At 41.0% G+C, this 10,887-nt stretch overlaps 1 protein-coding gene across 1 annotated transcript; it reads right to left on the reverse strand.

Moving 5' to 3' along the window:
* Positions 1-2,116: 2,116 nt before the first annotated feature.
* LOC148951825 (uncharacterized) lies at positions 2,117-10,443 on the reverse strand. Its single transcript, XM_089089079.1, has 2 exons — positions 10,317-10,443; positions 2,117-4,410 (listed from the first exon to the last, which is right to left on the reverse strand). Exons 1-2 carry the CDS (start codon positions 10,441-10,443, stop codon positions 2,117-2,119), a joined length of 2,421 nt encoding a protein of 806 aa, XP_088945205.1.
* Positions 10,444-10,887: the final 444 nt, after the last annotated feature.

Below are 10,887 nucleotides of genomic sequence, written 5' to 3' on the forward strand. Positions count from 1 at the left end.
TAGTTATATTATGTAAAACGAAATATTTCCCTGCTGGATATTTATTTTTGTAAAAAAAACAATATCACTTATTACGAAAGGAGCGCTAATGCTTGAATTTTTGTATTTTTCGGAGTTGCTAGCTCTATCCTGATACAACTTTTCTGTAAATAGCTTCGAAATTATTTACATGTTCATGTTGTTTCATTTCGATTTTATTCAGCCTGATTGCGTTCGCCAAAGTCATAATAATAGACAGGAGGGCCACAACAGCTTTCGATAGTCAGGCAAAAATATCTATCTATGTATCAATTATTACCAGCTGAAAATGAAAAGCTAACAAAAGGAAAACTTTGGATACTTGATGCTCTGAAGTAAAAATAAAGTCAAACACCCAGAGTGACTTTCGTCAGCTAGAAAATTTTTATAATATTAATTTTATTTTTTTAAATTATAATTTTAATTAAATATATAATTAATATATAAATATATAATATATAATATAATATAATAATATATAAATATATAATATATAAATATATTAATTATATATATTTAATTAAATAATTAATTATAATTATAATTAAAAATTTTAAAATTATAATTTTAAAATTTATAATTTTAAAAGGAGCCTTGAGAGAAAAATTTAAGTAAGAACAAATTTAAGATTAGATAGTGAAAATACTCATCCTACTATATTCTTCTGCTAGTGCCGAAGGGCCTTTTCACCTGTCAATTTAAACAAAACAAAATCAAAAATAAACTCCTTTTTTACCCTCAATGCTCTTCTGGGTGCTAAACAAACTATAACCGGGGAATGAAGGCAGTTCTTCCATTTCTACTATAGCTTAGGGTAGACTACTTTATTTTGAATGTTTCTCCTCTAATAATCCTAGACCTACTTTAGTACTTTACTTCTACTTTAAATTTGGATTTTCCCCTTTTTTCCTTGCCGAGCCTATGGATTTTTGTTATGGAAATAGGAATTTTGGATACAACGGCGGGATTTCAACAAAAGCGATTGACAAACGTTATTGTTTTGTCAGACTTGGATAGACCTGCGAAATTTGAAACAAAACAACCAACGTGGAGGCGACGGGATAGAAAAATACAAATAGAAGCAAGTATGCACATTAACGATTTTACTTGCTTAAAAAAGAAGTGTTAGAAGTTGTGAAGAGCTTTTATCACAATTTCATAGTAAAAGACTATGTGAAACAAATTGAAAGAGAAGAAATTGAGAGAGAAATTGAAAGAGAACCTTAAAAGAGAAGAGTTGTTTCTACCCGCCTCTAAGGTTTATATGGGACCAGAACCGATCGCCTGTCTGTTTTCCTTACAAGTTAAAGATACAACGTTCACGGAGAAATGCAAGAGCATCAAGGAGATTGCCCAGAAATTATATATTGAAGCTGTGTTCCAGCTAGTCGATCGATTTCCATTTGTTCACGGTATTTACAACTTTGTATATACTGTAGACCCAAAAGTCACATCGGATGGTGATATTCTATCGTTACGGCTTTTTTGCCAAAAGTTCAGACACCCCTCGTGGGATTTTCGGCTGGTTGAAAAAGAGTGGCGGGTATTGATGCTGCTTAGTCCAGACGACTGTTTGCTCAGTGGTGGAAACCCGATTGATTTTTGAAACTGGGTGGCGTCCATCAAGACGCCAAGTGGAGTACTAAAGTTCACTAATGTTCATCATGCCTTACCTTAGACCTTAGCTCCTCCTGTACCTCCAGAGGCACACAGGGTGCCCGTTAACAGTCTCCAATCATCCCGGAAATGAGCTGTGGCGTAGATTTCCTCCCACTCAGGGACTAAGGATGCATGAAGGGCTCTCCTGTCCCGCTCATATATCCTGCGAAGCGTGTTTTTGAGCCTTCCCCGTCGACGCGTGTCGTCTGGAGCCACTGAAAGAGCATATTCGGTAGTCTCGATCCTGGCATACGGATAACATGGCCAAGATAGCGCCATCTTTGTTGCCTGACTACATCAGCGACATCAGGCTGGCTTGTGTAGTGGTGAATTTCCAAGTTTGTTATTCTATCCTTCCAGTTAATATTCATGATACGTCGAAGACAGTTGTTTTCATATGCAGTGAGTCGTGTTTGTTGCTCAGCTGTGAGTTTAAACATTACTTAACGTAAGTCAAGATCGAAATGACGTTTCTTCTGAAAAAGCGAAGTTTTAGCTGGACTGAGCACTTCGCTGATCTCCAGACTGGTCGAAGTCGTTGAAATGTTGAGCTTGCCAGGGCTATTCGTGTTCTGGGCTCTTTTTCGGAATCGCCACTAAACGAGACTGTGCTACCCAGATATCGGAATTCGGTGACTTGCTCTATGCTTTCAGTCCCAAGCTGGATATTCATCGGTGAGTTAGTGGTTGACATCGCCTTGGTTTTGGGGGCGTTGATATGTAACCCAAACTGCTCGGCTCTTTCAGCTGAATAGCTTAAAAAGTCTTTAAGTTTGCTTTTCTCTTTCTCCATCAATCCAACATCGTCTGCAAACTCGAGATCTTGGACTAGTCTGCCTGCAATTCTGATCCCATATCCATCAATTTGTCTGAATATGTAGTCCACTATGAGAATAAAGAGGAATGGAGACAATACGCACCCTTGTTCGACACCTGTCATCACTTTGAAATATCTCGTATTTCCTAGAGATGTTCTCACGCAGCATTCCGTGTCTTCGTGCATTACCATGATAAGGCGAACCAGCTTTTCAGGAACACCGTAGAAGACCAGGATCCTCCATAGTATTGGGCGGTCTATTGAGTCAAACGCTTTTTCAAAGTCAACAAACAATAGATATAGACGTTGTCTCCACTCATTTGATTCTTCAAGCATGGTGTGCAGTGTGAATATCAGATCGACGCAAGATTGTTTTGGTCGGAAACCATGTTGCTCCTCGCGTAAATGCGGGTCTAAGGCCGCTTGAAGTCTTGTCAGGATGATTATGCAGAAGAGTTTTCCGGGTATCGAGAGGAGGTTGATGGCTCTGTAATTGCCACAGACTGTCGCGTCTCCTTTTTTCAACAATTTAATATTGGTTCCTGCTCTCCAGTCTTTGGGGACTTTTTCTTTTTGCCAGAGGAGGGAAAAGAAACCTAGCCACACCAAAAGGGACCTGCGGATTGATGAATTGACCATTTCTCCAGATATACGGTCACTACCCGGGGATTTTCCATTCTTCAGCTTATTCAAGGCTGAAAGGATCTCATTCGCCGTTGGCTCGTCTTCATTAATGAGGAGATCCAAAAATGGGCTGTCCGATATATCTGGTGGAACAGAAGGGAACGGGCGGTTGAGAGGGCTTTCGAAGTAATCCACCCATCTATTTTTCCGGTCATCTGGATCAGTTAGCAGTCTTCCGTTTTCCTCTTTTACTGGTCCATCTTGTACGTTGGTCTTCCCAACGATTTCTTTAGTTAGGCGGTACACAGCTCTCGTGTCACCACGTCGGGCTGCCTCTTTTGCCATTCTTGCTTTCTCATTGAGGTGCTGTTGCTTATCTGATCTAGCACTTTTCTTCACTTGTTTGTCCATTTCTTTATGCGCTATGTCTTTCATGACATCAGCAAAGGGATTATTACTGAAGATGCTCTGTTTTATCTTCTTGCGGTCTTCGATCAAGTCCCATGTCTTCTGGGATATCCACTGTTCCTTTATTGACTTTTTGAAGCCAACAACTTCTTCAGCAGTGTCTGTGTAGTTTTTTTGTATAGTCATCCAAGCTTTTTCCACGTCTTGTGGTATATCAGCAAGTGTCTTGAATCTGTTCGGGAGTTTAATGCTGAATTGTCTCCTAACATCCTTGTCTCTGAGCTTCTTCACGTTGAAATTTCTGGGTAATTTTGTTGGTTGTCGAGATCTGTTGGAGCGGAGTTTCAACTTGAGTGTTGCTGCAAGAAGTTCATGGTCCGACCCAACGTCCGCACTTCTGTAACTCCTCACATCTTTCAGACTAGTTCTCCACCGTCGTCGGATAAGAAAGTTGTCAATCTGGTTTTTGACAGTTTTGTCTGGGTATGTCCATGTATACTTATGGATATCTTCGTGCTCAAATAATGTACCTCCTATCAACAGGTCATTCGACATGGCAAAGCTGACTAGCCTTGCCCCATTTTCGTTGATAGTTCCAAGCCCGTGATGTCCCAACACCTCGGGGCAATAAGATCTGTCCTGACCAACTTTCGTATTTAGGTCAACTGCCAGGCAAGTGACGTCATGGAGAGGGATGGAGTCTAGGACAGACTGGAGAGTTTCATAAAAATCGTCTTTTGTGGCTTCATCGGCATCATTTGTTGGTGCATAGCAGATGACTAGCGACAGCTTTGGATGTTTAGATGCAAATCGTGTATACAGGATTCTCTCGTTAATCGGCTTCCACGAGCAAAGATATTTTGCTATATTTGGGTTCAATATTGCTGCGATTCCAGCTTCATGTCAGTCCGCTTTTCTTCTGTACAGAACTATATAAGTCGTGTTGCTGTTTACTGCTTTGAGCTTCTTTTCTCCACAGCCTCTCCATTGTGCTTCGGTCACTGCGAGGATGTCAAGCCGAAAGTTTTCGCACTCTTGTAGAGCTTGCTCAGTTTTTGAAAGAGCCGAGATGGTCCTTATGTTCCGAAAGCCTATTCGTACTGGTTTATTCGCGTTCAGAAATCTGGTCGAGGGGCATGCATGGGTCGTCATCATATTGGAATTTGATCCGAGGCTTTTCACTGACGTTTCTTTTTCTACGGGAGCGACTTGCTAGGCCACTGCCCAATCGGTTTCTTTGACTCGACTAGGGGCAGGGACGCCAATCCCTGATCGAGGAGCTGGAACCCTCGGTGCCTACCCAAGTTGCAGAGGCCGTTGTCCAAGTCTGGATCTTCCGCCCTTTCGCAGTTGTCCTCCTGGAGAGGATCCTCCCACGATGGTATCCTGCAGTACCATACAATTTAACCCATTGCTGGAAGAAGGTTCGCAACTACGGGGACGTGCCCTTTCGCCGGTGTGCCCTGCTCAGTGTGCGTCAGAGGGGCCTTCATCCTCCTCCGCTTGTATTTATGACCCCCGGGCGAGGGTGCCCTAGTTTCAATTATGGACCCCAGGGGCTAGGTTCCCCCTTGGTCCACGCCTCCCTTTATGGAGGTACCCAACATATCTGTAGGATATTCCCCTATCCACCACCTTGGGACGCACTGAGTGGCCTGGGGAGGGCCCCCGTCTGAGAAGGTGAGAAGGTTCTTCATGCCATTCGGTTTATTTTTGGACTTCCCTGCTCAAATGTTGTTGTGGAAAGACTTTTCAGCGTTCTGAAAACAGTAAAAAATGAGAAGAAGAATGGGCTCAAAAACGTAACTTTGGCTGCGACGATTTATTTCAAGTATGGGTTGAAGCGTAAAGGTCTGTATACAACTCTATATAAAAAAAAGTCAAAAACAAAAATAATGCGTGAAAAAGCGATCGGTTGGATATCATTTATGCCAATTCGTACCAATTCAAATAAAAACGAGGCTGTTGCACAAGTAGTAATAGAGAAGAAAAAATAATGGCAAAGAAAAACAAATAAATAAAATATATTCATATGGCCCAGAATCTGAGATCTGGACCCAGAAGTAGAGTAGTACCTTATATTTCTAGCAGACTATGTTCCTTCCTATGCTATTCTATGGCACTATGTTCCTTCCTATGTTATTCTATGGCAGCTCTGCACCTTTTCAAAGAGAGTGAGTAGCCCCATGCATATAGGTAATACGTCTATGGCAGCTCTACACCTTTTCAAAGAAAGTGAGTATCCTCTCACATGGACTTACACTTCTATGGATGCCCTAGAAACATATTTCTATGGCAGCTCTACACCTTTTCAAAGAGAGTGAGTATCCTCTCACATAGCCTTAAACTTCTATGGATGCCCTAGGAACACATTTCTAAGGATGCTCTATGCCTTTTCAAAGAGAGTCAGAACTCCCTCACACAGTTTGACGTAGACATTTTTTTTTTAACCAAAAACTAGAAATTGTCAAATTGCGTATTTAGGAATGATTTTGTAGGAAAAGCTGTCTATCACCCATGCATCATCCACTGTTCCATTTCTTTGATGTATGTGCTATCAGACTGGTTTCTGATTTTTTGGACAATTGCCTTAACTTGAGAGTAGTTTGTTAGAAATGCGTCGTTGATAATTAAAAAATCGGATGCTAAACTCAGACAAACAAAAGGATTGTAACACCTGATTGGTTCGTTTATTTTGCATGATATTTCTAAAGTCAATTAAGATGAAGAAGTGTCGGAGCGTAGGTTTTACATCACCAGGCACATGCAAGGGAATTTTTTTGTTGGTGGGGGACTTAAAAAGACAAAAATGAGTGAATTACAGGGGTTTATAAGACGGTTCGTGAAAATCCCAAGGTTTTGTGTACCAAGAATGGACCGGAGGTAGGCTCCCCTACATACACGAATGGATATTGCTAGAATATTTTAAGACGGGCTTTGTTATTTAAAAAATCGGATGCTAAACTCAGACAAACAAAAGGATTGTAACACCTGATTGGCTCGTAAATTTTGCATGATATTTCTACAGTCAATTAAGATGAAGAAATGTCGGAGTTTAGTTTTTACATCACCCGGCACGTGCAAGGGTAATTTTTTGTTGGTGGGGGGGCTTAAAAAGGCACAAATGGGTGAACTACATTAGTTTATAAGATCCCAAGGTTTTGTGTACCAAGAATGGACCGGAGGTAGCCTCCTCTACATACACGAATGGATATCGCTAGAATATTTTAAGACGGGCTTTGTTATTTAAAAAATCGGATGCTAAACTCAGACAAACAAAAGGATTGTAACACCTGATTGGTTCGTTTATTTTGCATGATATTTCTTAAGTCAATTAAGATGAAGAAATGTCGGTTTGTAGGTTTTACATCCCCAGGCACGTGCGAGGGAAATTTTTTGTTGGTGGGTGGGCTTAAAAAGACAAAAATGGGTGAACTACATTAGTTTATAAGACGGATCGTGAAAATCCCAAGGTTTTGTGTACCAAGAATGGACCGGAAGTAGCCTCTTCTACATACACGAATGGATATTTGACATCACCAGGCACGTGCGAGGGGAATTTTTTTGTTGGTGGGGGCTTAAAGAGGCAAAAATGGGTGAACTACATTAGTTTATAAGACGGATCGTGAAAATCCCAAGGTTTTGTGTACCAAGAATGGACCGGAGGTAGCCTCCCCTACATACACGAATGGATATAGCTAGAGTATTTTAAGACGGGCTAAAGATTTAGAATTCATTAACTTTAGTGTTGCCAGTCAAAAGCTAAGAGCTTGAGAAAATTGCCTGATTATCGAAAAATGGGGAAACACCCTCCAAAAGTCAACAGGAATGGGATTGTCTTGAGGGGGGAATTTTCCCTGGATGAGGGGGAGGGTATTTTTATGTTAAAACAACTTCAACCGTGCCCAGCCCCCCGCGATCAGAAATTAAATTATAAATACATTCTTAGACCACACTGGCTATACATGACAAACGAAAACTCAGAGAAGAGAGAAAATAACAAAATGAAAAATAAAGTCAAAAAGGGTGAAAAAACGAGGATTTTGTGAGCCAGCGAACCATGAAGATGACAAAATATAAGCAAATATTTCGACAAGGACCTCCGCCAAGTCGTCCTCAGTGCCAAACAAAAAAAAAAAAAAAAAAAAACACAAAAAAACAAAAAAAAACACAAAAACCCCAAACCAAACAAAAACACAAACACAAAACAACACCAACAAACAACAACCCAAAAAAAAAATAAAAATAGAATCTAACCTTTTGAAATTCCCTCGCACGAGAAAATTTCCCTCGCACGTGCCTGGGGATGTAAAACCTACAAACCGACATTTCTTCATCTTAATTGACTTAAGAAATATCATGCAAAATAAACGAACCAATCAGGTGTTACAATCCTTTTGTCTGTCTGAGTTTAGCATCCGATTTTTTAAATAACAAACCCCGTCTGAAAATATTCTAGTGATATCCATTCGTGTATGTAGGGGAGGCTACCTCCGATCTATTCTTAGTATACAAAACCTTGGGATTTTCACGATCCGTCTTATAAACTACTATAGTTCACCTATTTTTGTCCTTTTAAGCCCCCCCACCAACAAAAAATTTCCCTTGCGCGTGCGTGGTGATGTAAAACCTAAACACAGACATTTTTTCATCTTACTTGACTTTAGAAATATCATGCAAAATATACGAGCCAATCAGGTGTTACAATCCTTTTGTTTGTCTGAGTTTAGCATCCGATTTTTTAAATAACAAAGCCCGTCTTAAAATCTTCTAGCAATATCCATTCGTGTATGTAGAGGAGGCTACCTCCGGTCCATTCTTGGTACAAAAAACCTTGGGATTTTCACGATCCGTCTTATAAACTCATTTAGTTCACCCATTTTTGCCTTTTTAAGCCCCCCACCAAAAAAAATTCCCTCGCACGTGCCTGGTGATGTAAAACCTACACTCCGACACTTCTTCATCTTAATTGACCTTAGAAATATCATGCAAAATATACGAACCAATCAGATGTTACAATCCTTTTGTTTGTCTGAGTTTAGCATTCGAGTTTTTAATTATCAACGACGCATTTCTAACAAACTCAAGTTAAGGCAATTGTCCAAAAAATCAGAAACCAGTCTGATAGCACATACATCAAAGAAATGGAACAGTGGATGATGCATGGGTGATAGACAGTTTTTCCTACAAAATCATTCCTAAATACGCAATTTGACAATTTCTAGTTTTTGGTTAAAAAAAAAATGTCTACGTCAAACTGTGTGAGAGAGTTCTGACTCTCTTTGAAAAGGCGTAGAGCATCCTTAGAAATATGTTTCTAGGGCATCCATAGAAGTTTAAGTCTATGTGAGAGGATACTCACTTTCTTTGAAAAGGCATAGAGCTGCCATAGAAATGTTTTCCTAGGGCATCCATAGAAGTTTAAGGCCATGTGAGAGGATACTGACTCTCTTTGAAAAGGTGTAGAGCTGTTATAGAAGTATTACCTTTATGCTTGGGGCTACTCACTCTGTTTGAAAAGGTGTAGAGCTGCTATAGAATAACATAGGAAGGAACATAGTGCCATAGAATACTATAGGAAGGAACTTAATGTGCTAGAAATATAAGGTACTACTCTACTTCTGGGTCCAGATCTCAGATTCTGGGCCATATGAATATATTTTTATTTATTTGTTTTTCTTTGCCATTATTTTTTCTTCTCTATTACTACTTGTGCAACAGCCTCGTTTTTATTTGAATTGGTACGAATTGGCATAAATGATATCCAACCGATCGCTTTTTCACGCATTATTTTTGTTTTTGACTTTTTTATATAGAGTTGTATACAGACCTTTACGCTTCAACCCATACTTGAAATAAATCGTCGCAGCCAAAGTTACGTTTTTGAGCCCATTCTTCTTCTCATTTTTTACTGTTTTCAGAACGCTGAAAAGTCTTTCCACAACAACATTTGAGCAGGGAAGTCCAAAAATAAACCGAATGGCATGAAGAACCTTCTCACCTTCTCAGACGAGGGCCCTCCCCAGGCCACTCAGTGCGTCCCAAGGTGGTGGATAGGGGAATATCCTACAGATATGTTGGGTACCTCCATAAAGGGAGGCGTGGACCAAGGGGAACCTAGCCCCTGGGGTCCATAAGTGAAACTAGGGCACCCTCGCCCGGGGGTCATAAATACAAGCGGAGGAGGATGAAGGCCCCTCTGACGCACACTGAGCAGGGCACACCGGCGAAAGGGCACGTCCCCGTAGTTGCGAACCTTCTTCCAGCAATGGGTTAAATTGTATGGTACTGCAGGATACCATCGTGGGAGGATCCTCTCCAGGAGGACAACTGCGAAAGGGCGGAAGATCCAGACTTGGACAACGGCCTCTGCAACTTGGGTAGGCACCGAGGGTTCCAGCTCCTCGATCAGGGATTGGCGTCCCTGCCCTAGTCGAGTCAAAGAAACCGATTGGGCAGTGGCCTAGCAAGTTGCTCCCGTAGAAAAAGAATATACTAAAGAAACGTCAGTGAAAAGCCTCGGATCAAATTCCAATATGATGACGACCCATGCATGCCCCTCGACCAGATTTCTGAACGCGAATAAACCAGTACGAATAGGCTTTCGGAACATAAGGACCATCTCGGCTCTTTCAAAAACTGAGCAAGCTCTACAAGAGTGCGAAAACTTTCGGCTTGACATCCTCGCAGTGACCGAAGCACAATGGAGAGGCTGTGGAGAAAAAGAAGCTCAAAGCAGTAAACAGCAACACGACTTATATAGTTCTGTACAGAAGAAAAGCGGACTGACATGAAGCTGGAATCGCAGCAATATTGAACCCAAATATAGCAAAATATCTTTGCTCGTGGAAGCCGATTAACGAGAGAATCCTGTATACACGATTTGCATCTAAACATCCAAAGCTGTCGCTAGTCATCTGCTATGCACCAACAAATGATGCCGATGAAGCCACAAAAGACGATTTTTATGAAACTCTCCAGTCTGTCCTAGACTCCATCCCTCTCCATGACGTCACTTGCCTGGCAGTTGACCTAAATGAAAAAGTTGGTCAGGACAGATCTTATTACCCCGAGGTGTTGGGACACCATGGGCTTGGAACTATCAACGAAAATGGTGCCAGGCTAGTCAGCTTTGCTATATCGAATGACCTGTTGATAGGAGGTACATTATTCGATCACAAATATATTCATAAGTATACATGGACATCTCGAGAAAAAGCTATCAAAAATCATATTGACCGCTTTCTGATCCGACGACGGCGGTAAACTAGTCTGAAAGACATGATGAGATAAAGAAGTGCGGACGTCGAGTCGGACCATGAACTGCTTGTAGCAACACTCAAGTTGAAACTCCGCTCCAA

This window comes from Artemia sp. Qi Xiang Cuo, chromosome 5 (assembly GCF_049724085.1).
Source record: "Artemia sp. Qi Xiang Cuo chromosome 5, ASM4972408v1, whole genome shotgun sequence".
NCBI classification, from domain to species: domain Eukaryota; kingdom Metazoa; phylum Arthropoda; class Branchiopoda; order Anostraca; family Artemiidae; genus Artemia; species Artemia sp. Qi Xiang Cuo.